Below are 27,597 nucleotides of genomic sequence, written 5' to 3'. Positions count from 1 at the left end.
TTTACGTTGCGTTTAGACCACATGTTTTTACGTTGCGTTTAGACCACATGTTTTTACGTTGCGTTTAGACCATATGATTTTACGTTGCGTTTAGTCCACAGAATTTTACGTTGCGTTTAGACCACATGTTTTTACGTTGCGTTTAGACCACATGATTTTACGTTGCGTTTAGACCACATGATTTTACTGCGATGACAGATTCTACCCGAAAGGGGCGGTACATCAGGATTTCCCCTCATTTGATTCGTTATTCAGCCCTACCAGCTCCGCACGTCCTGCAGAGGTTTTGCGGAACATCTACTGTACGTAGGTTGCTAGGTGGTCTGCTGTTAAAGAGGTGAAACTCATTTTAGGTGACAGAGACTAGCAAACACAACAATTTTGTCGGAGAAAAAGCGGGTCGTGATCTAAACGACGATACGGACATGGCGTCAAGCAGCCCCTGTGTTGTGGTAAGTCCTGCAATGCTGATTCAAACGGGGGTTCATAGTGCGAACTCGGCATGACTGCTATTTCGAGTCAAAGAGGAATGGGTCGTAACTAGTTTTCTTTTACGGAAATACGCGCCATTCGCCCCTGTAAATGTACATTTTCCGAATTATTACGATGTCTTTTTATGTGTTCCTTTGTAATGCTTCAAACTTGTCATCGCACACTCGCCTTAAAAACCACTCATGTTGACCTCGACAACAGAAATAGCTGTCTAGCTACATAACTAAGCGCGGCCTGGGGCATCGCACGCGTGCTAACACGCATGGCACATGTTATACTTACCATACCACTAATCTTGATTCATACAGTAGGACTAATATACGGATACATATTCAATTGACCAATAATAGCGCTAGAGTAGTTTTCTCTAAAATACGAACAAAATGCAAGTTATATCATCCAACTTCGAAATTAATATATATGCATGCCATATGGGGCGGGTTATTGCTTGTTCTTAACCAATCCATTTTTTTGGTTCAGTCCTGTCACCCAGAGTAGTTTATTTTTGGGGATTACTGCTGTACTGCAACCAGCATGATGTCCTCATTTCACTGGTATGCATTTTACCATTATATTTCTCCATACATTTCACCATCTATTTACAGAAGTACAAGAAGATGTAAACTGCAGAAGAACACATTTAGCTTTTGTAGCCATTTCCAACAGAATAACACATTGCCTATGTAGCATTTATTTTTGCTATTAAACTTGCCCTGTCTGTAGTCTGGCAGTCACATGCTGGCAGTTTCTTATCGTTGATGACACAGACAACATGCTGAATGCAGCAGATTTTGCTGACATGGCTTGGAGAGTCAGTCAGTCTGTAGGGACTGGAGAAACTACAGTGTTACATTCACCCCTACTGCTGATAAGTGGACCCTTGTTTAAAAGAGATGGTTAAGAGAGGGCCACTGCGGGAAGGAATGCCTCACTCCATCTTTAGATAGGAATTATTGTATCATAACAACACATTGCTTTCACAACGGTAGTACATTTCTCTACACTAGTACAAGCTTACATTCAGGTCAATTTATGATTCATAGCTTGGTTGTTCTGTCGTCCTTTGGAGGGCTCTTTTTGGTTAAGTAATAACTCGATTGCACATTTGTGACTGTAGTGCTACATAGTAAGACCTGATGTGACGTGCTGTTGGTGGAGCTATAAGATAGTTTGAGGGAACTGTTCCCGTTCTCCCACCAGCTGAGCTCAGTACAGCAGCACCTGTAGTACACAGCAGGTGGGAGGAAGACTGCTGTGGGATCTGTAGTCCCCAGACAACTGCCTAGTACCTGCATGGCTCACAATCAGTCCTTATTTCTCTGCACGTGAACTTTATCTGTTCTGAGCCAAATCACATGAGTACATAGGAATATATTTCAGTTGGACTGGCATGGGAAGGAGAACACACAGTTGTCCCAGGTCAGAAAATGTGAGGACGTGTCTCATAGGATTATCCACAGTGCATGTAGTTTAGACCTACATGTAACTACATTGTTATAATTAGTAACCCTTTTATGTGGTCTTACAGTGTGTAAATGTCAGCCAGGGGCCAGGGCAGGCGTGAGACCCGTGATCACACCCCAATCCCTGTGCACCTCTGGGCCTGGTCTGGTGGCCACTCTGCTGTCACATGACTCCGATGAAGCTCTCAATGCATCCCAAATGGCACCCTATTCCATATAAAAGTAGTGCACTATATAGGGAATAGGGTGCCATTTGGGACACACCTCCCGCTCTCTGGATTCAAGTGCAGGGCTGTTGACCCCTCAGTAGGAAATTAGATTTGAAAACATATGGGGTATATCGCTTCCATAATTAGTATGGCATCTCTGAAAAGAGGCAGTGTTTATATAAATTGAGAGACTTCTTCGCAGAGTAATCTTGTATTAGTTCAAAGTCGATGCCAGGGACGAACAGTGGAGTCTTTAATAGAAGCTGGAGGGGTGCGTTAGATGACTGCATGAGTGGACTGATTCCTCTTTCCTAGAATTGGGGCTGGCAATGTGCGTTTTGTTCTCACCTGCCTCGGTCAGTATTGAGTGGAGAGTGGAGTCTGCAGCTGCGGCAGCGAGTGTGGGTGTGATTTGCTCTGCCAGAAGTCAGTTGCACCAGTGATACCAGCCAGAGGGGAGGGTGCGTTGTGATAGTTGTAAAGTGAACAACCTTGAGTGTCTTCACCTCTATTCCCTCTGCCTCCCGTTTAGATAATGCCCCTGCGATTTCTTTAACCCTTTCCCTGCTGCGTCATAGCAGTTCCACATCACAGGCACGGCATTGATCCGGTAGATTGTCAGCATGTGATCTGTGTTCCAGATCAGCGATGATGAGCAGGGATATGACCTGGACCTCTTCTGCATCCCAAAGCACTACGCTGATGACCTGGACCGGGTCTACATCCCACATGGACTCATCCTTGACAGGTCAGTTGTTACTGGCAGTGTGGTCTTAATAAATCCTCTACAGGATCGGTGTCCCCCCTGCGGGACGGTTGAGCTAACATAGGCTAATGTGATTAGCATGAGGTTGTAAGTTACAAGAACATTTCCCAGGACATTGACATTGACATATCTGATATTGGCAGAAAGCTTACATTCTTGTTAATCTAACTGCATTGTCCAATTTACAGTAGCTATTACATTGAAAGAATGCCATGCTATTGTTTGAGGAGAGTGCACAGTTATAAACTTGAAAATATATTAATAAACCAATTAGGCACATTTGGGCAGTCTTGATACAAAATTTTGAGCAAATACAATGGTTCATTGGATCAGTCTAAACCTTTGCACATACACTGCTGCCATCTAGTGGCCAAAATCAAAATTGCGCCTGGGCTGGAATAATACATTATGGCCTTAATCTTGCATTTCAAAGATGATGGTTGTTAGGTTCTTATTTTTCAGAGTAAATAACCCACGGACACTAGAGAAGCTTTAACTAAGTTTAATTCTATCCCAAAGGTTCTGTACAGCTGTAATCAGACCACAAAACATTTCTCACATCACAGTTATATACATCCCACTTAAGACACTCCCCTTTCTCTCCAATCCTTACATGTTATGGCTCTACAGGAAGCTAATAAAGAGGGTAACAGGATTCCTAACATTTATTACTCTCTTAAGAGAATCTGTCCTGACCTCAACCCCTCTCATCTAATACACAGATGTGCATCTGTCTTTCCTCAGAGACATAAAACCCAGTCTCTTTCATTTCCTATCATTCATTTACTATCTCAATGATCAAAGTTTAGCCGATTCCAACAGTCCTTTCTCTTGAACAATAGCATCCTAATGTTCACTTGGAAATTACTTAAATGGATAAACAATAATAAAACATGAATAGAAAAAACTAACAAATGATTATAAAACATGAATTAAACAAACAAACAAACAAATGAACAAACAATCACCGCAAGGTGTACAAATTCAGAGACTTATGGCCTCCGAACTATGATCACACAACAAAATGCAGTTCCAGCTGAATCTGCTGTCTCCTTCAATGGCAGATGGAGCAGCTTTTAGTCTCTCCACTTCCCCCTTCTGTTCCTAAGAGAGTAATAGCACAAGACTTGGAAAGCAACAAAAAAATATAAAACATAACAGTATTAACAATGTGATAAGCTATGCATGAAAACCAAAGTCTGAGACCCTGACAATTCCCACTCTCTCTTCCCCTGACTCTATGCCTCCAGGATAGTTTCCTGCTGGGTTCCACAGAAATGAAAGCTCTATAAATCTTCCTCATGCTTTCACCCAGTCTTCCTCTTTAGGCCCCAGGTTCCCAGAGGTGTTCCCAAGTAATGTCATTTTCACTTTGTTCCCCATCTTTTCCATTTCACCTGATAGGCACGAACACCTGATATGCAAGTGTGTATCCCTAATCCACGTTCCATCCTCTTGAGGTAACTCAGCACTGTATCTGCTTTAACATTTTGTTCACAGTACAATTACCCCTCTATCCTCTATCATATGATGCATTAACCCATAAAGCAGCTAAACCCCAAACCAACTATGATGTTTATAGTAGTTCCCAGACCCAACCATCTGTATGTCTTACAGTGGACTCTAGTCTCTCGCTCCGCTTCCTCTGTCATGGTGTGTTCACTCACCCAGTATGCAGTTGGACCTCACTTCACGTGAGAACTATGCACCCCACACGAAGAGACATGACGATCTTAACCACTGCAGGTTCTGTACAGAGCAGTGCTGTTCCAACACCCCGGCTAGTGTCTCTTGATGTACTCTCAATGTCCAGAATTCAGCCCGGGCCCTTGGTTATATCTCTGCTTCCACCTGAGGATATACACACTGCAAAACATGCGTCATTTCCTGACAACATACTTTGTGATATTTGAATAACCGCATCCCCTGTCCTCCCATCAGTTACCAGTAACCAATCCATGTGACATGAGTCATCGTCAAACTGATATCCCAACAATGCTACAAAAGTAACCATTGCTACTTCCTACATGGCCCATGACTATAGTCTCACAATACCCCTCATTTGCGCAGTAGTCCATTTTCATGCTATTAATATAGCATTCTACGCTACTAGTACTGCACCTTCTGTTACTGTCCCTACAGGGACTGCTGTGAGAATAGCTATTGATCGGAATTTATCTCCTGCTCTCCTATTGTCTTCGTGTTTTACTGAGAAGTCTAGGACTGAACCTTTCAGATACCCCCTACCTGTTTCCCAGTTTATCCCTTGGTCTCTAGCCACCAACATCTCCACTGACCTCCTGTATTCTGCTACAGTTGGTACCTGCGGACAATACATCCCTGTGCTCAAGTTAGGTACACATCCCTCATCCCAAGGCCGATCTACCCCCCACACGTTTGTAAACAGCTTTGTTACCGTGTAGACTTTGGGCCCCAACGGTTGATAAGCAGCCACCTTCTGACACTTTCCATTTACCGTGGTTTGGTCCCAATCTACTGGGAGGTATGTCAAGTGTTTACTAGCTGTCAGAAATGGGGGAGAGATTAGTGGCGTTGGAAGAGTATCTAACCGTACAAAAACTCTGAGTCACATGTCTCTTAATCACACTCTGCAGGCGATGTGATGCTATTATCACAGCAAACTTCCCTTCTGGCGATGTGGCCTCCTGTATACAGGGATCAGTTGCTATTCTTTCAAGTGTTATGCCTTCTGTCACAAACTCATTACTGAAAGTTGACAATAGTGTCTGAAATGACAACACTATCTCTGCTACTTTCACCATTATCTGGGTATGTTCAATTAAATCCCCATATTGTGTACAGTTAGCTGCTCTCCTTCTATGAGCTATCTCCTGTAACAATATACACTCTGGGAATGATACTCTTCTATCATTACATGTAACCCATAACACACTATCATTACATCTAACCCATAACACACTATACTCTATCATTACATCTAACCCATAACACACTATCATTACATCTAACCCATAACACACTATACTCTATCATTACATCTAACCCATAACACACTATACTCTATCATTACATCTAACCCATAACACACTATCATTACATCTAACCCATAACACACTATACTCTATCATTACATCTAACCCATAACACACTATACTCTATCATTACATCTAACCCATAACACACTATCATTACATCTAACCCATAACACATTATCATTACATCTAACCCATAACACACTATACTCTATCATTACATCTAACCCATAACACACTATCATTACATCTAACCCATAACACACTATACTCTATCATTACATCTAACCCATAACACACTATACTCTATCATTACATCTAACCCATAAAGACACTATCATTACATCTAACCCATAACACACTATACTCTATCATTACATCTAACCCATAACACACTATCATTACATCTAACCCATAACACACTATCATTACATCTAACCCATAACACACTATACTCTATCATTACATCTAACCCATAACACACTATCATTACATCTAACCCATAACACACTATCATTACATCTAACCCATAACACACTATACTCTATCATTACATCTAACCCATAACACACTATACTCTATCATTACATCTAACCCATAACACACTATCATTACATCTAACCCATAACACACTATCATTACATCTAACCCATAACACACTATACTCTATCATTACATCTAACCCATAACACACTATCATTACATCTAACCCATAACACACTATATTCTATCATTACATCTAACCCATAACACACTATCATTACATCTAACCCATAACACACTATCATTACATCTAACCCATAACACACTATACTCTATCATTACATCTAACCCATAACACACTATCATTACATCTAACCCATAACACACTATACTCTATCATTACATCTAACCCATAACACACTATCATTACATCTAACCCATAACACACTATACTCTATCATTACATCTAACCCATAACACACTATCATTACATCTAACCCATAACACACTATCATTACATCTAACCCATAACACACTATACTCTATCATTACATCTAACCCATAACACACTATACTCTATCATTACATCTAACCCATAACACACTATCATTACATCTAACCCATAACACACTATACTCTATCATTACATCTAACCCATAACACACTATCATTACATCTAACCCATAACACACTATACTCTATCATTACATCTAACCCATAACACACTATACTCTATCATTACATCTAACCCATAACACACTATACTCTATCATTACATCTAACCCATAACACACTATACTCTATCATTACATCTAACCCATAACACACTATACTCTATCATTACATCTAACCCATAACACACTATCATTACATCTAACCCATAACACACTATCATTACATCTAACCCATAACACTCTATCATTACATCTAACCCATAACACACTATACTCTATCATTACATCTAACCCATAACACACTATATTCTATCATTACATCTAACCCATAACACACTATCATTACATCTAACCCATAACACACTATACTCTATCATTACATCTAACCCATAACACACTATACTCTATCATTACATCTAACCCATAACACACTATACTCTATCATTACATCTAACCCATAACACACTATATTCCTAATGCATTTTCTACATTTACAAACATACTAACACATTCAAGTCAGTTAGTCAATACACATCATTCCCTCCTCTGGAACAATGAACAGCCTCATGTTCCACGAAACCTAAAAACATATTGACTTGAAAAGAAAAGAGAAACCAAGTACATGTTTAACAACGTTGCACCACTCATTGATGCACTGTAACATAAACTCTTAATACAGGGTAAAACCAAAAAAAACCTTCATGTTCGTCCCAAGCTGTCATCCAGTGAGTCTCCCAAACAAACCGCCTCCCCTCAGGATGACACTTAGAGATACGTTTCTGGAGACTCTCTTGGCCACATAAATGTTAGCAGCATCCACCCCTCATCGTGCTTTAGCAATTCTCTCTCGCAGTATCCCAATGACAACGAAAAACATTTTATAAATGATCCAAACCGAATTTAGAATGACTGACCTCAGTTCTTACTTTGAGTCTAGGGCTCAAATTCCTGTTTGCCAACTTAGCACAGATCATCCCTGTTTAAACACACATTTCTAAACAACCTTTTATTGCCGGTCATGACTCTTCTCATTACAGCCCCCCGTTTCTGTTTTCCTGTCATGAGTGGCCTGGTAAAGAAAGATCAGTATCTCAATGCATTTTCAGTTGAAATAGTTAGCAGGGTGTACACCCCCCCACCCCACCCGGCACTTGTCATTCTAGCGTGTTTTCTTACAGTTCATTTTCCCAACGGCACATGTAACTTTTGCCTGTCACATTTCATGGCCCTTGATAATGTCCCGATTGTAATATCCCAGTAGATACTTCCGTTTCTCCCACCTGAGCTTGTTCTCTCTCGCCACGCTCACTTCACACTCGCTCTTAGCACCCCAGCCCTGGTTTATGGCTTGGACTCAGCTAGGAGTGGTAAAAGTCACTGTCTCTCATCGCACGCCTTCGTCACTCTTTTTTCAGCCGGTTAGGGAGGGTTTTGAGGTTCACACACACAGTCTATGGTCCAATTATTTCTACCATGCATTGAAACACGATCTGACGTCACCTTCCATAATAAACTCAAAAAAACACAGATCATAACAACAGTTAAGTTCATTACATTTGTGTTTCAGGAAACTAGACGAACATTGACTCTCTGACAAATTATGACATTAACCTTTTCTTAATAACATCTCTACAACAAATGTCAAAAAGCATAACATAATGTTACTGCTGAAAAAAAAATCATTTTTGAAATTAGTCCATACTCCCTTATTCTACTGGTGACCTCTAGGAAGAGTTACCAGATCATGAAGATAGCAATACATATCACAGTCCATTTGAAGTTACTGTCATCCCTTATTAACATATATTTTCCTTTCTATATGCAGCCTGAACACAGTACCACTGTATAAGTACCCCAAAGACCAGGACCCCAGGGAACTGGTCATTTATCCCTTTCAAACACGTGATTAAAAAATACATGTTAAATCAAAAATAAACCATTTAGAATTATAACTCCCTACAGAAATAATAATCTCCTAAAGTAATGGTACAATTTGGATAGAGAATGGTGTTTCTCATGAATTTTATAATAAACCCCCCCCGTCTATTTAATTCCTAATGAAGTTGATCATTCTTCATTGAGAATTTTTAATATTCAGGGCTTTCGTCACCATTAAAATGTTTCCTCTCCCTTTCTTTCCCTGTCCTTCGGAAACTATTTAAATACCTCTTCCAAACATTTCATCCTCCTGCATACTCATTTTGACTGAATTGAAAAGACTCCTTCCAATAAATCCCACAACACGGGAACAAAATAAAACCACATAAAATGTCTAATGATTTAGACAAATCCTAAGGCCTTCTGCATTTGCAATCAGTGTTCGGTCATATAATTTAAATGTGTTCCCTTTAGAATCCATTCCCTTGGCATTTCGCCTAGAATCTTCAACCCAAAATTCGTTTTCCTGTAGCAAATTTAGCCAATGTCTCATCGTAAGGAATCCGCTATATATATGTGGTTCCTTAACACTTTCTCTCACCAAGGCAGCCGCCTTAGCCATTTCGGCTGCTTTACGATTACCTATGGCGATTTTATCTGTACGACATGTACTTTTTTTATTTCACCTTTATTTAACCAGGTAGGCTAATTGAGAACAAGTTCTCATTTGCAACTGCGACCTGGCCAAGATAAAGCGTAGCAATTCGACACGTACAACAACACAGTTACACATGGAATAAACAAAACATACAGTCAATAATACAGTAGAACAAAAGAAAACAAAAAGTCTATATACAGTGAGTGCAAATGAGGTAAGTTAAGACAATAAATAGGCCATGGTGGCGAAGTAATTACAATTTAGCAATTAAACACTGGAATGGTAGATGTGCAGAAGATGAATGTGCAAGTACATTTTACATTTTAGTCATTTAGCAGACGCTCTTATCCAGAGCGACTTACAGTAGTGAATGCATACATTTCATTTTCATTTCATACATTTTTATTCCCCCCCGTACTGGCCCCCCGTGGGAATCGAACCCACAACCCTGGCATTGCAAACACCATGTGTTGCAAACACCATGCTCTACCAACTGAGCTACAAAGGAGCAAGATAAATAAATAAATACAGTATGGGGATGAGGTAGGTAGATAGATGGGCTGTTTACAGATTGGCTATGTACAGGTGCAGTGATATGTGAGCTGCTCTGACAGCTGGTGCTTAAAGCTAGTGAGGGAGATATGAGTCTCCAGCTTCAGAGATTTTTGCAGTTCGTTCCAGTCATTGGCAGCAGAGTACTGGAAGAAAAGACGACCAAAGGAGGAATTTGCTTTGAGGGTGACCAGTGAGATATACCTGCAGGAGCGTGTGCTACGGGTGGGTGCTGCTATGGTGACCAGTGAGCTAAGGCGGGGCTTTACCTAGCAGAGACTTGTAGATAACCTGTAGCCAGTGGGTTTGGCGACGAATATGAAGCGAGGGCCAACCAACGAGAGTGTACAGGTCGCAATGGTGGGTAGTGTATGAGGCTTTGGTGACAAAACGGATGGCACTGTGATAGACTGCATCCAGTTTGTTGAGTAGAGTGTTGGAGGCTATTTTATAGATGACATCACCGAAGTCGAGGATCGGTAGGATGGTCAGTTTTACGAGGGTATGTTTGGCAGCATGAGTGAATGATGCTTTGTTGCGATATAGGAAGCCGATTCTAGATTTCATTTTGGATTGGAGATGCTTAATGTGAGCCTGGAAGGAGAGTTTACAGTCTAACCAGACACCCAGGTATTTGTAATTGTCCACGTATTCTAAGTCGGAGCCGTCCAGAGTAGTGATGCTGGACGGGCGAGCAGGTGCGGGCAGTGATCGATTGAATAGCATGCATTTAGTTTTACCTGTGTTTAAGAGCAGTTGGAGGCCACGGAAGGAGAGTTGTATGGCGTTGAAGCTCGTCTGGAGGTTAGTTAACAGTGTCCAAAGAGGGGCCAGAAGTATACAGAATGTTGTCATCTGCGTAGAGGTGGATCAGAGAATCACCAGCCGCAAGAGCAACATCATTGATATATATACAGAGAAGAGAGTCGGCCCGAGAATTGAACCCTGTGGCACCCCCATAGAGACTGCCAGAGGTCTAGACAACAAGCCCTCCGATTTGACACCCTGAACTATATCAGAGAACTAGTTGGTAAACCAGGCGAGGCAATCATTTGAGAAACCAAGGCTGTCGAGTCTGCCGATAAGAATGTGGTGATTGACATAGTCGAAAGCCTTGGCCAGGTCGATGAAGACGGCTGCACAGTAATGTCTCTTATCGATGGCGGTTATGATGTCGTTTAGGACCTTGAGCGTGGCTGAGGTGCACCCATGACCAGCTCTAAAACCAGATTGCATAGCGGAGAAGGTACGGTGGAATTCGAAATGGTCGGTAATCTGTTTGTTAACTTGGCTTTCGAAGACCTTAGAAAGACAGGGTAGGATATATATATAGGTCTGTAGCAGTTTGGGTCTAGAGTGTCACCCCCTTTGAAGAGGGGGATGACCGCGGCAGCTTTCCAATCTTTGGGAATCTCAGACGATACGAAAGAGAGGTTGAACAGGCTAGTAATAGGGGTTGCAACAATTTCGGCAGATAATTTTAGAAATAGAGTGAGTTAGTTAGGATGACATCTGAGGGTGCCCGTGTTTACGGATTTGGGGTTGTATCTGGTAGGTTCATTGATCATTTGTGTGAGATTGAGGGCATCAAGCTTAGATTGTAGGATGGCCGGGGTGTTAAGCATGTCCCAGTTTAGGTCACCTAGTAGCACGAGCTCAGAAGATAGATGGGGGGGGGCAATCAATTCACATATGGTATCGAGGGCACAGCTGGGGGCAGAGGGCCAGAAGTAGAAGCTCGAATTGTTTGGGTGCAGACTTGGATAGTAATACAGAACTCTGCAGGCTATCTTTGCAGTAGATTGCAACACCGCCCCCTTTGGCAGTTCTATCTTGGCGGAAAATGTTATAGTTAGCAATGGAGATTTCAGGGTTTTTGGTGGTTTCCTAAGCCAGGATTCAGACACGGCTAAGACATCCGGGTTGGCAGAGTGTGCTAAAGCAGTGAGTAAAACAAACTTAGGGAGTAGGCTTCAAATGTTAACATTAGAGGTCGACCGATTTATGATTTTTCAACGCCGATACCGATTATTGGAGGACCCAAAAATAATCCGATACCGATTAATCAGCAGGTTCTTTTTTAAAATAAATATTTTTATTTATTTGTAATAATGACAATTACAACACTTATTTTAACTTAATGTAATACATCAATAAAATCAATTTAGCCTCAAATAAATAATGAAACATGTTCAATTTGGTTTAAATAATGCAAAAACAAAGTGTTGGAGAAGAAAGTAAAAGTGCAATATGTGCCATGTAAAAAAGCTAACGTTTAAGTTCCTTGCTCAGAACATGAGAACATATGAAAGCTGGTGGTTCCTTTTAACATGAGTCTTCAATATTCCCAGGTAAGAAGTTTTAGGTTGTAGTTATAGGAATTATAGGACTATTTCTCTGTACGATTTGTATTTCATATACCTTTTGACTATTGGATGTTCTGATTTGCACTTTAGTATTGCTAGTGTAACAGTATAGCTTCCGTCCCTCTCCTCGCTCCTACCTGGGCTCGAACCAGGAACACATCGACAACAGCCACCCTCGAAGCAGCGTTACCCATGCAGAGCAAGGGAAACAACTACTCCAAGTCTCAGAGCGAGTGACGTTTGAAACGCTATTAGCGTGCACCCGGCTAACTAACTAGCCATTTCACATCGGTTACACCAGCCTAATCTTGGGAGTTGACAGGCTTGAAGCCATAAACGGCGCAAACGAACGAAAGTGCTGTATGAATGAATGCTTATGAGCCTACTGGTGCCTACCACCGCTCAGTCAGACTGCTCTATCGCTCAGTCAGACTGCTCTATCAAATCATAGACTTAATTATAACATAATAACACACAGAAATACAAACCGTAGGTCATTAATATGGTCGAATCCGGAAACTATCATCTCGAAAACAAAACGTTATTCCTGTTACATTACACCACCTTCAATGTTATGTCATAATTACGTAAAATTCTGGCAAATTAGTTCGCAACGAGCCAGGCGGCCCAAACTGTTGCATATACCCTGACCGTGCAATGAACGCAAAATGACACAATTTCACCTGGCTAATATTGCCTGCTAACTTGGATTTCTTTTAGCTAAATATGCAGGTTTAAAAATATATACTTCTGTGTATTGATTTTAAGAAAGGCATTGATGTTTATGGTTAGGTACAGTCGTGCAACGATTGTGCTTTTTTCGCAAATGCGCTTTTGTTAAATCATCCCCTGTTTGGCGAAGTCGGCTGTCTTTGTTAGGAAGAAATAGTCTTCACAGTTCGCAACGAGCCAGGCGGCCCAAACTGCTGCATATACCCAGACTCTGTTTGCAAGAGAAGTGACACATTTTCCCTAGTTAAAAGAAATTCATGTTAGCAGGCAATATTAACTAAATATGCAGGTTTAAAAATATATACACTTGTATTTAAATGTATGCACTCTACTGTAAGTTCCTCTGGATAAGGGTGTCTGCTAAATGACTAAAATGTAAATGTAAAATGTGTATTGATTTTAAGAAAGGCATTGATGTTTATGGTTGGAGCAACGTGTACCTAAGCGATTATATGCAACGCAGGACAGGCTAGATAAACTAGTAATATCATCATCCATGTGTAGATAACTAGTGATTATGATTGATTGTTTTTTATAAGATAAGTTTAATGCTAGCTAGCAACTTACCTTGGCTTCTTACTGCATTCGCGTAACAGGCAGGCTCCTCGTGGAGTGCAATGTAAAGCAGGTGGTTAGAGCGTTGCACTAGTTAACCGTAAGGTTGCAAGATTGAATCCCCAAGCTGACAAGGCAAAAATCTGTCGTTCTGCCCCTGAACAAGGCAGTTAACCCACCATTCTTAGGCCGTCATTGAAACTAAGAATGTGTTCTTAACTGACTTGCCTAGTTAAATAAAAGGTCTAAAAATGAATTAATAAATACATTTAAAAACGGCCAAAAAGGCATCCAAAAGTACCGATTTCCGATTGTTATGAAAACTTGAAATCGGCCCTAATTAATCGGCCATTCCGATTAATCGGTCGACCTCTAGTTAACATGCATGAAACCAAGGCTTTTACGGTTACAGAAGTCAACAAATGAGAGCACCTGGGGAGTGGGAGTGGAGCTAGGCACTGCAGGATCTGGATTAACCTCCACATCACCAGAGGAACAGGGGAGAAGTAGGATAAGGGTACGGCTAACGGCTATACGAACTGGCCGTCTAGCACGTTTGGAACAGAGAGTAAAAGGAGCAGGTTTCTGGGCATGATAGCATAGATTCAATGCATAGTGTACAGACAAAGGTAAGGTAGGATGTGAGTACATTTGAGGTAAACCTAGGCATTGAGTAATGATGAGAGAGATATAGTCTCTAGAGACGTTTAAACCAGGTGATGTCATCGCATATGTAGGTGGAACAACATGGTTGGTTAAGGCATATTGAGCAGGGCTAGAGGCTCTACAGTGAAATAAGACAGTAATCACTAACCAGGACAGTAATGGACGAGGCATATTGATATTAGAGAGAGGCATGCGTAGCCAGGTGAACATATGGGTCCAGTGATTGGTTGGGCTGACTGGGGACATGGCGATTCAGACAGTTAGTAGGCCGGGGCTAAACAAGCTAGCAATTAGCAGACCGGGGCTAAACAAGCTAGCAATTAGCAGACCGGGGCAGGCAAGCTAGCAGTTAGCAGACCGGGGCTAGCAAGTTAGCCTTTGGGTGAAGTCGCGATGGAGGTAAGTCTGTTTTTGCCTCTTCGTGTGGTGACGTCGATAAACCAGTCGTGGAATTAGTAGGGTTCAAGTAGCTCTAGGTAGCTAGCAGGCCTGAGGGGCCTGTTGGAATCCTCGGGCAGATTATGTCGGTATTCCAGTCGTAGAGGATCGTCGGGGTTCCGTGCCCCGTACCGGCAGTAGAAGGGGTCCGGATATTGTAGCCCAGGAGTGGGCTTCGGTGGTAACACAGGAGCCCTGGCCGAGCTAGCTTCAGGCTAATTGGTGCTTGCTCCGGGATAGAAACGCTAGCCAGGAGTAGTCACCTGGGATTGCGGTTAGCTAGTTGCGAAGATCCAGATGAAATTGAATCCGGGGATATGGGGGGGGGGGGGGGGAATATAAAATAATAATAGCTCTGTTATGCTCTGGTTTGAGTGACGTTGTTCGAACTGGCGAGAGCTTTCCGAGCTAAAGGTTAGCTGATGACCGCTAGTAATGGTTTGCTGACTGAGCTGGTAGATAGTTAGCTGGCTAGCTTCAGTTGAGGGATTCCAGATCCGAAGTAAATAGAAATACTTTAGAAGAAAAAAAATAAACAGATCCACGCCACATTGGGTGAGGCGGGTTGCAGGAGAGTATTTAGAAGTTGAGGTTTAGTAAATTATTTTAAAAAGATATATATATATATACAAGGGACACGACAGGACAAAGATGTCTGACTGCTACGCCATCTTGGTGAGTATGAGCTTCACATTTCACCACTGCTAATTTACTAGTTAACTGACATTATTCTAATAATACATCTACCTCCAGACCATATTTATTGGTGTTCCTGTCGCTGCTAACATACCCTGTGGTGACCACAATGTACCAGAAATCATGAATTACTCCAAATGCTTACCACACACAGCGCACTCCTTTACTCTATTCCCTTCTGTGTTCATGTAACTAGAGCCATCTGTATACTATACTTTTCCTGATTCCAATGCTGTCTCTTGCAAATCAGGCCTAAGTTTTGGAGTAATCTGATCTGGGTCACATGTATGCGATTCACCCTCCCCATGCAACGGCATTAACAACGCAGGATTCAAAGCACCAATCTTATGTAATTGTCGATTTTCCCCATTTAACGTGAACTCCCATCTTGTTCATCTTGCACTAGTAACCTGTTGTGCTTTGTCATACATGCTTTATGACCTTGTTCCACTAAATTGTCAACCAATGTGGTGCGGTTTCGCATATGAGTTTCTTCGCCTTTTGACGCTAATAACAAATCCTCCACGTATTGTACCAACACAGAACTTATAATTGACACCCTTTTAACGATTGTTTCAATGTAAAATGATACCAAGTGGGACTATTTTGTAAATCCCATCGGTACTCTACTTAAAGTTAGGTAAAACGTGATCTAAGACGTCTTCCATCACATAGAAACTGTAATCTCTATGAACCTCTTATTGATCGAACAGAGACTATACACCGCTAGGTGAAAGTTCCATTCTTGCTAATCTCAAAACGAGTAGTTGTTGCTCTTTTGAAAAAGATGCAAACTCTTGTATAGCTGCATTTCCTACTAATGCACTATGTTCCAGTCTCACCTTACACTTATTCTTCCAATGCCCGATTGCTCCCTGTTTTAGATGTGGGACTATCTCCTTACGCTTTGATGTGTTTTCGCTACGGTTCTTAGTTTTATCCTGGTCATTGAAACCATAGTTAGTGATTTTCTCTATGGCCATATTAACCCCTCGCACGTCTGCGAGGTGAGCGGAGTCATATTCCACTCTCAAAACATCGTCTTGAATTAAATCTACTACCCCCGCAATTACCGTTTTGATCACAGGGTTCAACCCCGTCATCAAAGCAGAAGCGCAAATTTGATCAATACACTCCCGTTCCCAGGCCTTCTGTAGTAAAGTAATGGTGTTACACTTTCTGGGTTTATCATTATGCATTTTCTATTGATAGAATGCTGACATCAAAACGCTGGTATGAGCTTTTGATTCTGGTTTCGTGTCCTTGTTCCAATTCATAATTGCCTCCCTGAATTCTTTATTTGATTTGAATTCTCCGTTTGAATTCTCCAATTTTTTCAAATTTGCTATATTTTTTCCATATTCCAGCCGAATTGGTAGAATGGTTGTGTGCTTCTTTTAGCCCCTCCATGGCTTTATTAACCTCTATGGGACCGGCGGGACGAATTCGTCCCACCTACGTAACAGCCAGTTGAATCCTGTGGCGCGATTTTTAAAACGTTTGAAATGCTATTACTTCAATTTCTCAAACATATGACTATTTTACAGCTATTTAAAGACAAGACTCTCGTTAATCTAACCACACTGTCCGATTTCAAAAAGGCTTTACAACGAAAGCAAAACATTAGATTATGTCAGCAGAGTACCCAGCCAGAAATAATCAGACACCCATTTTTCAAGCTAGCATATAATGTCACAAAAACCCAAACCACAGCTAAATGCAGCACTAACCTTTTATGATCTTCATCAGATGACACACCTAGGACATTATGTTATACAATACATGCATGTCTGTTCAATCAAGTTCATATTTATATCAAAAACCAGCTTTTTACATTAGCATGTGACGTTCAGAAAAAGCATACCCCCCGCAAACTTCCGGGGAATTTACTAACAATTTACTAAATTACTCACGATAAACGTTCACAAAAAGCATAACAATTATTTAAGAATTATAGATACATTACTCCTCTATGCACTCGATATGTCCGATTTTAAAATAGCTTTTCGGATGAAGCACATTTTGCAATATTCTAAGTACATAGCCCAGCCATCACGGGCTAGCTATTTAGACACCCACCCAATTTAGCCTTCACCAAAATCACATTTCATATAAGAAAAATGGTCTTACCTTTCCTGTTCTTCGTCAGAATGCACTCCCAGGACTTCTACTTCAATAACAAATGTAGGTTTGGTCCCAAATAATCCATCGTTATATCCAAACAGCGGCGTTTTGTTCGTGCGTTCTAGACACTATCAGAATGGTAAATCACGGTCGTGCGCATGGCGCAGAATGTGACAAAAAAATTCTAAATATTCCATTACCGTACTTCGAAGCATGTCAACCGCTGTTTAAAATCAATTTTTATGCAATTTATCTCGTAGAAAAGCGATAATATTCCGACCGGGAATCTGCAATTAGCTAAACAGCCGAAGGAAATTACTGCACGGGGTCGAATCGGGCACGCGCCTAATTCTATTGTCCTCTGATGGGCCACTTGGAAAAGGGGATTCTGTGTTTCAGCCTGAGGCTGCCTCGTCATCGTTCAGGATTTTCCCGGGTTCTGAGAGCCTATTGGAGCCCTAGGAATTGTCACGTTACAGCTAAGATCCTGACTCTTCAATAAACAGAAGCAAGAACAACAACACCTTGTCAGACAGGGTACTTCCTGCATGAAACCTTCTCAGGTTTTTGCCTGCCATAGGAGTTCTGTTATACTCACAGACGCCATTCAAACAGTTTTAGAAACTTTAGGGTGTTTTCTATCCAAACCTGAACAATAATATGCATATTCTAGCTTCGGAGTTGGTGTAGGAGGCAGTTAAAAATGGGCACATATTTTTTCCAAAATTCTCAATACTGCCCCCTAGCCCGTAGAGGTTAACCTGTTGGGGATAGGGGGCCGTATTTGCACGGCTGGATAAAAAACGTACCCGATTTAATCTGGTTACTACTCCTGCCCAGATAATTATTAGCATATAATTATTAGCTTTGGATAGAAAACACCCTAAAGTTTCTAAAACTGTTTGAATGGTGTCTGTGAGTATAACAGAACTCATATGGCAGGCAGCAACCTGAGAAGATTCCAAACAGGAAGTACCCTCTCTGACCATTCCTTGGGCTTCTTGGCTCTGTTTATTGAACATTTAGGATCTTTGCTGTAACGTGACACTTCCTACGGCTCCCATAGGCTCTCAGAACCCGGGAAAAAGCTGAATGATGTAATTCCAGCCGCTGGCTGAAAAACTTTAGCACATTTGGATGGTGGTCGATCAGAGGGCCATCAGACTGAGGCTCGTGCACGAGGGGATCCCATGCTTTTACTTTCTCTCTCTTTGAACATAAACACGCTTTCCCGGTCGGAATATTATCGCTTTTTTACGAGAAAAATGGCATAAAAATTGATTTTAAATAGCGGTTGACATGCTTCGAAGTACGGTAATGGAATATTTAGAAAGTTTTTGTCACGAAATACGTCGTGCGCGTCACCCTTCTTTACACTTCGGATAGTGTCTTGAACGCACAAACAAAACAGAGGATATTTGAACATAACTATGGATTATTTGGGACCAAACCAACATTTGTTATTGAAGTAGAAGTCCTGGGAGTGCATTCTGACGAAGAACAGCAAAGGTAATAACATTTTTCTTATAGTAAATCTGACTTTGGTGAAGGCTAAACTTGCTGGGTGTCTAAATAGCTAGCCCTGTGATGCCGGCTATCTACTTAGAATATTGCAAAATGTGCTTTCACCGAAAAGCTATTTTAAAATCGGATATGGCGAGTGCATAGAGGAGTTCTGTATCTACAATTCTTAAAATAATTGTTATGCTTTTTGTGAACATTTATCGTGAGTAATTTAGTAAATTCACCGGAAGTTTGCGGGGGGTATGCTAGTTCTGAACGTCACATGCTAATGTAAAAAGCTGGTTTTTGATATAAATATGAACTTGATTGAACAAAACATGCATGTATTGTATAACATAATGTCCTAGGGGTGTCATCTGATGAAGATCATCAAAGGTTAGTGCTGCATTTAGCTGTGGTTTGGATTTATGTGACATTATATGCTAGCTTGAAAAATGGGTGTCTGATTATTTCTGGCTGTGTACTCTGCTGACATAATCTAATGTTTTGCTTTCGTTGTAAAGCCTTTTTGAAATCGGACAGTGTGGTTAGATTAACGAGAGTCTTGTCTTTAAAATGGTGTAAAATAGTCATATGTTTGAGAAATTGAAGTAATAGCATTTCTAAGGTATTTGAATAACGCGCCACAGGATTCCACTGGCTGTTACGTAGTTGGGACGATTTCGTCCCACCTACCCTAGAGAGGTTAAATTCCACTATCTCTATATTACAGGGAGAAACGGGTCCGTTTGTCGCCCTATCATTAGTTATTATTCCTAAACACTCCCGTCGGTGTTCACGGTATTTTAGATTTCTTCAATCCCGTCTATAATACACACCTTCTATTAACTATTTTCTAATATATTACTACACCCTTCCCTGAATAATAATTAATTGTCACGGCACCTAATACCTTCTATTGGTACCAATACCATAGCGTCTTTGAATTTATTACTAGAGAATACGGACAGGACCTTATGTCCTATTCCAGTACTTCCTCAAATATCACTATTATTGATAACCCACACCAAAATTATTCACACTTGTCTTCCTATTTCCACATAATCTGCCATGGTTCCCCACCCCAACAGGGCACACAACCTTCCATTCACACTTTTATGGCCAATACAACTAGGCTCTCACCCCGTTATAGCTATGCAGGGAACCAACCCCGCTGGTATTTACCCCCTAGCACTCACCCTTTACAGGTTCCAGCCTGCGCGGGTTTACCTTCCAGGACTCACCCTATATTAATAGTAATCACAGGTATTAATCCACTGGGATTTACTATTGACTTTATAGTACTAGCAGGAACCAACCAACTAGGGAGTTACCCCCTAGGACTTACCCTACAGGTACCAGCCTGTATGAGTTTACCTTCCAGGCCTTACCATTTACTATAAAGCTAGGTCATTACACAATGGTCTTATATAATTAAACTCAGGCTCTCCAGGTCCGTATCCCATAATTAGTTCGGCCAACGATTCTCATCTCCAAGATATCAAAATGAGTGGAAACAGATATAGGAACTAGCCTACCTTTGTTTGTTGTGCCGGCTCCTGTTCCACTGATCTGGACTCTTTGATTTGACTACAAATCGTGGTGAACCCTGCTCGCAGCGCCATCTGTTAGGTTCTTATCTTTCACAGTAAATAACCCACGGACACTAGAGAAGCTTTAACCAAGTTTAATTCTAGCCTAAAAGGTTCTGTACAGCTGTAATCAGACCACAAAACATTTCTCACATCACAGTTATATACATCCCACTTAAGACACTCCCCTTTCTCTCCAATCCTTACATGTTATGGCTCTACAGGAAGCTAATAAAGAGGGTAACAGGATTCCTAACATTTATTACTCTCTTAAGAGAATCTGTCCTGACCTCAACCCCTCTCATCTAATACACAGATGTGCATCTGTCTTTCCTCAGAGACATAAAACCCAGTCTCTTTCATTTCCTATCATTCATTTACTATCTCAATGATCAAAGTTTAGCCGATTCCAACATGGTACAAAAAAAATACAAAAACACGCATGTTTTTTTCTTTGTATTATCTTATACCAGATCAAATGTGTTATATTCTCCTACATTACAAACTTCAAAGTGTTTCTTTTGAAATGGTATCAAGAAAATGCATATCATTGCTTCAGATCCTGAGCTACAGGCCATTAGATTTGGGTATGACATTTTAGTCGAAAATTGAAAAAAAAGGGGCCAATCCATAGATGTTGCTATGAAAGAACATGTCAACTAAGCTTCAATTGCAATACATATTCAAGCTGGCCCTTTATTTATTATTTTTGCCTATGTTAGTTATTTTACTACTATGTTAGTTATTTTACTCATTCAGCCCATGTTACTTGTTTACATAAGGATTTAGAATTGAGCATGTTCTCTTCCTTTACTGAACTTGTCACTGGATAGCCACAAACTCTTTTATAATCAAATCAATTAACTGATCACATCCACGTGAGGCTGGCAGTTCAGTTTAGTTGTGAAAGGGTTCTTCGGCTGTCCTCATAGGATAACTCTTTTTGGTTCCAGGCAGAACTCTTCTAGGTTTCATGTAGAACCCTCTGTGTAAAGGGTTCTACCTAGAACTCAAAAGGGTTCTACCTGGAACCTAAAAGGGTTCTTCCATTGAGACAGTCGAAGAACCCTTATAGGTTCTAGATAGCACCTTTTTTCTAAGAGTGTAGCCCCTTATTCAAACAGACATAGGAAACAGTAACCAGTGCTGACTGACCACCCTCTCTCCCTGTCTACAGGACAGAGAGGCTAGCCAGGGAGATTATGAAGGACATGGGGGGGCACCATATCGTGGCTCTCTGCGTGCTCAAGGGGGGTTACAAGTTCTTTGCAGACCTGTTGGACTACATCAAGGCCCTAAACCGTAACAGCGACCGCTCCATTCCTATGACAGTGGACTTCATCCGCCTCAAGAGCTACTGCGTAAGGCTCACTCTTCGCTCTGTTCTTCAAATTTGTGTCCCAAATGACACCATATTCCCTTTTAAGTGCACGCCCTGCAGGGGCCCTGGTCAAAAGTAGTCACAAGTAGTGCACAATAAAGGGAATAGGAGCCATTTGGAGTTATTACTATTTTTATTATAGATGTTAGAAGTATTTAGTGTTTGTCATTGTTATTTTATTTATTTATTACAGGCACCGCCAAAAACGTGATAATGGAAAGAATATAATATTTTATTCAGTCCATTGGTTTCACAGTTGCACCTAAGCTTTCATTTGACCTTTGAGCCAAATGTCAACATGCACTACCTTAACTTGTTTTGACTGACAATCGCCTAGGCTTGTATCCACAATAATTGCTAACTTGGTAAATACTAAGACTGGCTGCTATTAGTACTACATTTCCATTATTTCCATCTGTATTTGTACCCCCCCCCCATCACACACACTCAGCTGCTTGATATAATACATTAAGAAGCAGCTCTTTGTTTATGGATTCTTACTGCTAGATACTAGAGATGTCAATAACAGCAGCCCTGTCCAGACAAAGTCCCCTATCCCTCTTCACCTGTTTATTACATGTCTACACAGAATGACCAATCTACAGGTGAAATCAAAGTCATTGGAGGGGATGACCTGTCTACACTGACAGGGAAGGTAAAGAAATCTTTTCAACTGACCTTTTCTATAGATATGTCTGTCAAACATTGGGTCATTCCTCTACTGTTTGCAGTCAGACAAATGTGTAATCTTCTTAAAGGGAAAGTTCACCCACTTTTACATGTGGCCTTATTTTCACTCTTACTGTGCTTGTAGTCGCTCCCCCAAACAGTTTTTTTTTGGGGGGGGGGTTTCATTATTTGCCATTGACTACAATGCATTATGAAAATGGGTCTAAAGCATGTCAGAAATGCTCCAAAACAACTCATATTACATCAGAATCCCATGACTCAGCAAAATGAGTTTGCCAATTTTCTCTTTAACGAAACAAAAATACAAACTTTGGAGGATCAACTATAAGAATAGAAAGTAAAAAATAAGGCCATGTACTTTGACATAAGTTTTGAAGGGGTTCTCATGCAGTCTAAAGTACAAGAGGTCATAACTATAATGTCTGCAGGGTTCATCAGGATACATCCAAGGTCACATTTCTAAATGGGTTCTGGAGTAACTTTTATATTTGATATAGGCTAACAGTTACACTCTGTCATCTCTGCCTCTTATTTTTAAATGTTGTGTTTTTACACAGAATGTCCTGATTGTGGAGGTATGTTATGACTACTTCTTCCTCATTGTTAAGTTAAACCTTTTGCTATGTCAGCATTATAGACATTTGGCAGCGACACTCACGGTTTTGTCCTATTTTTAGGACATTATTGACACAGGAAAGACCATGAAGACCTTGCTGCAACTTCTCAAACAGTACAACCCAAAAATGGTAAAAGTTGCAAGGTAAAGTAATCCCCAAGTCTCTATCTTACATTCCAGTGTTATAAAAAGTTTAATATTTGTCCATACATCTTTGATGTAAATGTAGAATCAAGCAAAGGCACCGTACAGTGCAACTTACTTCTGCTTACAGAGAAGTTATATGGAAACCTCCAACTGTCATGTTTTCCTTTGGATTTTAATTCTCTAACACCATCAGTCACATGACCAACTTCCTGGTTTGTGCTTTCAGTTTGTTGGTGAAGAGGACACCAAGGAGTGTTGGCTACACACCAGACTGTGAGTTCACTTCAACACTGCTAAATGGCTTTCAGTGAATCATCTTAATCAATAGCCTGAGGCATTGTGCTGTCACACATACATTAACTATAATGAAGACCGATACAGGGCATCCAGAAAGTATTCAGACCCCTTTTTTCACATTTTGTTACTTTACAGCCTTGTGTTAAAAATGATTAAATAAAACAAATTCCTCAATCTACACACAATACCCCTTAATGACAAAGTGAAAACAGGTTTTTAGAAATGACCCTTTCCTATGAGACTAGAAATTGAGCTCAGGTGCATCCTGTTTCCATTGATCATCCTTGAGATGTTTCTACTACTTGATTGGAGTCCACCTGTGGTAAATTCAATTGATTGGACATGATTTGGAAAGGTACACAGCTGTCTAAGGTCCCACAGTTGACAGTGGATGTCAGAAAAACCAAGCCATGAGGTCGAAGGAATTGGCTGAAGAGCTCTGAGACAGGATTGTGTCGGGGCACAGATCTGAGGAAGGGTACCAACATTTCTGCTGCATTGAAGGTCCCCAAGAACACAGTGGCCTCCATCATTCTTAAATGGAAGAAGTTTGGAACCACCAAGACTCTTCCTAGAGCTGGTCGCCCGGCCAAACTGAACAATCGGGGGAGAAGCACCTTGGTCAGGGAGGTGACCAAGAGCCCGATGGTCACTCTGACAGAGCTCCAGAGTTCCTCTGTGGACATCAGAGAACCTTCCAGAAGGACAACCATCTCTGCAGCACTTCACCAATCAGGCCTTCTTGGTAGAGGGGCCAGCCAAAGGAGTTTGCCAAAAGGCACCTAAAGGACTCTCAGACTATGAGAAACAAAATTCTCTGGTCTGATGAAACCAAGATTGAACTATTTGGCCTGATTGCCAAACGTCACATCTGGAGGAAACCTGGCACCATCCCTACGGTGGAGCATTAGTGGTGGCAGCATCATGCTGTGGGGATGTTTTTCAGTGGCAGGGAATGGGAGACTAGTTAGGATCGAGGGAAATATGAACAGAGCAAAGTACAGCGAGATCCTTGATGAAAACCTGCCCAGGACCTCAGACTGGGGCCGAAGATTTACCTTCCAACAGGACAACGAGCCTAAGCACACAGCCAATACAACGCAGGAGTGGCTTAAGGACAAGTCCTTGAGTGGCCAGCCAGAGCCCGGACTTGAACCCGATCGAACATCTCTGGAGTGACCTGAAAGTAGCTGTGCGACGCTCCCGATCCAACCTGACAGAGCTTGAGAGGATCTGCAGAGAAGAATGGGAGAAACTCCCCAAATACAGGTGTGCCAAGCTTGTAGCGTCATACCCAAGTCTCGAGGCTGTAATCACTGCCAAAGGTGCTTCAACAAAGTACTAAGTAAATGTGATATTTCTGTTTATTTTTTAAAATAAAATTACTAAAAACCTGTTTTTGCTTTGTCATTATGGTATTGTGTGTAGATTTGAGGGTAAAAACAATTTAATCAATTTTAGAATAAGTCTGTAACATAAAATGTAGAAAAAGTCAAGGAGTTTGAATACTTTCCGAATGCACTGTATCTAGCCATCTGATATTTAAATAGAGGTTCTAGGCCCATTTAAGGGAAATAGTCCGAGACATATGTAAAAAAAAAAAACAACAACAAGCCAAGTTAAATGACTAAAATGTAAAAAATGTTTAAGGTCAAACGACATACTCCAGGTGGCAGAATGCACCCTTTCAGTTTGTTTACCAACTCAGAGAAGTAGAACTACTTGGAAGCCTGTGCACTCAGACACCATAATGGGACAGAAACAACATTGCGATTACTATACAACTCTATGCTCTTTACTGAAAAAGACTACAACAGGGTGCTTTTTATACCTTTCACATGTTCAACACCAATTAGGGTCCCCTGAGAAACATGGACCGAAAACTATGGTTCCACCCTGTCACACTTACTTAATTTGTGTATTTTTCAGTCATAGGATTTGAGGTTCCAGACAAATTTGTGGTGGGATATGCGCTAGACTACAACGAGTACTTCAGAGATTTAAATGTAAGTACTTTTTGAACAGATTTTCTCAGCTAGATAAACGATGTTGAGTAAAACGGTCTCATTGGTTCCTTTCTGTTTGTTTTCCAGCACATCTGTGTCATTAGTGAAACGGGGAAGGAGAAATACAAGGCCTGAAGAGGACAGACAGCCCTTCCTCTAGTTGTCTATCATTCTTTTTTATGTTGCTTTCATTTTATATATCTGATTTATATATATTTTTGGTCAGGAAAATCAAATCAAGGGTGCAGCTCACTTAACTCTTGCTCACACACACACACACACACGTACATGTTCTGCTCAGGGTCCCTGAGGAGGTGTATACACATACTGACATTGCCCCTCAGATTTGCAAAGCCCCTCTCGCAACCTCAACATGCTGTGCTGCACTCTAGAAACAACACACACACTTTAAAATGTCAAGATTGAACATTTCTGAGGCGTGACATTGCCTTGGACATATTGGTATGTGTGAGTTCATGTGCATGCTGTCATCGCTTTCAATAAATAGAACATTTGCTTGTCCTGTTATAATGATCAATACCCAGAGTTTTTTTGTTGTTGTAGATTAGTAATTTATTGAGAAAAATTCTGCTACGGTAGCAGGAAGTAGAACAAACATTTTAGTCATCATATTGTCAAAATTACTTAAGATTTAAATTATTTTCCAGTTCACAAAGCTTGATTTTAGCTTGACATTGATTTGAAAGTTTGTCACTTGAAGACCAAATTCCTTTACTTATACATAAGTTTCAGTGGTATGTACAAAGGAAGGAGCAGATATCCTAATACATTACATATTATTTTTTTTAAAACATGTTTGCATAGTTTTCCCCCCAAAATGAAAGTGTTCCATCATTAGTACAGTACTGTAATATAAACTGAGTATTGAATGTGGTTCAATATTATGATAATTTATGCATATCTGCTTTTATAAATATGTATTTTAAGCTTCCATTTACTGTATGACAATGATTCATGCAATCACAATGTTTTTCTCTTTACCCTCCCAACCATTAAACTCTGCTCCTTCCCCTCAGATGACTCCTGATTTCCCCGCAAAAGGTTTACTTGTGGTACCAAATAATAGTTCAATAAAATAAAAAGTGGTATAATTTATATTTAACTAGGCAAGTCAGTTAAGAACAAATTCTTATTTACAATGACCTACTACACTGGCCAAACCCGGACGACACTGGGCTAATTGTGCGCCGCCCTATAGGACTCCCAATCACAGCCGGTTGTGATACTGCCGTCACCGCTGTCAGAGGCGTTCTCCCCAACGTTGACACTGGAAATCAACTGTTTTCTGTGGAGTTGTCAGCAAAATCTAAACCTACAAGAGCAATATGTGCAGTGGTGGAAAAAGTCCCCAACTGTCATACGGGAGTCAAGATGCCTTCATAGAAATTTGAAAGTTACCCAGTAAAATACTACTTGAGTAAAAGTCAAAGTATTTGGTTTTAAATATACTTAAGTATCAAAAGTAAAAGTATGAAACATTTTAAATTTCTTATATTAAGCAAACCAGAGAACAATTTTCTTGTTTTTTTAATTTACGGACAGCCAGGGGCATACTCACTTACAAACAAAGCATTTGTG

At 40.8% G+C, this 27,597-nt stretch overlaps 1 protein-coding gene and 1 long non-coding RNA gene across 2 annotated transcripts; one reads left to right on the top strand and one right to left on the bottom strand.

Moving 5' to 3' along the window:
* Window positions 1-233: 233 nt before the first annotated feature.
* Window positions 234-27,034, top strand: hprt1 (hypoxanthine phosphoribosyltransferase 1). Its single transcript, XM_029771658.1, has 9 exons — window positions 234-452; window positions 2,806-2,912; window positions 22,039-22,222; window positions 22,832-22,897; window positions 23,490-23,507; window positions 23,610-23,692; window positions 23,922-23,968; window positions 25,922-25,998; window positions 26,086-27,034. The coding sequence occupies exons 1-9, from the start codon at window positions 426-428 to the stop codon at window positions 26,131-26,133; spliced, it is 657 nt and encodes a 218-aa protein (XP_029627518.1). The 5' UTR covers window positions 234-425; the 3' UTR covers window positions 26,134-27,034.
* Window positions 3,417-5,905, bottom strand: LOC115205548 (uncharacterized). The gene is made up of 2 exons (XR_003880633.1): window positions 4,598-5,905; window positions 3,417-4,034 (listed from the first exon to the last, which is right to left on the bottom strand). It is a non-coding gene; the product is annotated as an uncharacterized LOC115205548 (long non-coding RNA).
* Window positions 27,035-27,597: the final 563 nt, after the last annotated feature.

The sequence above is a fragment of the Salmo trutta genome, chromosome 13 (genome assembly GCF_901001165.1).
Source record: "Salmo trutta chromosome 13, fSalTru1.1, whole genome shotgun sequence".
Classification (NCBI taxonomy): domain Eukaryota; kingdom Metazoa; phylum Chordata; class Actinopteri; order Salmoniformes; family Salmonidae; genus Salmo; species Salmo trutta.
Note: the sequence above shows the minus strand (reverse complement) of the source record. Positions and strands in the feature narration are given on the sequence as shown.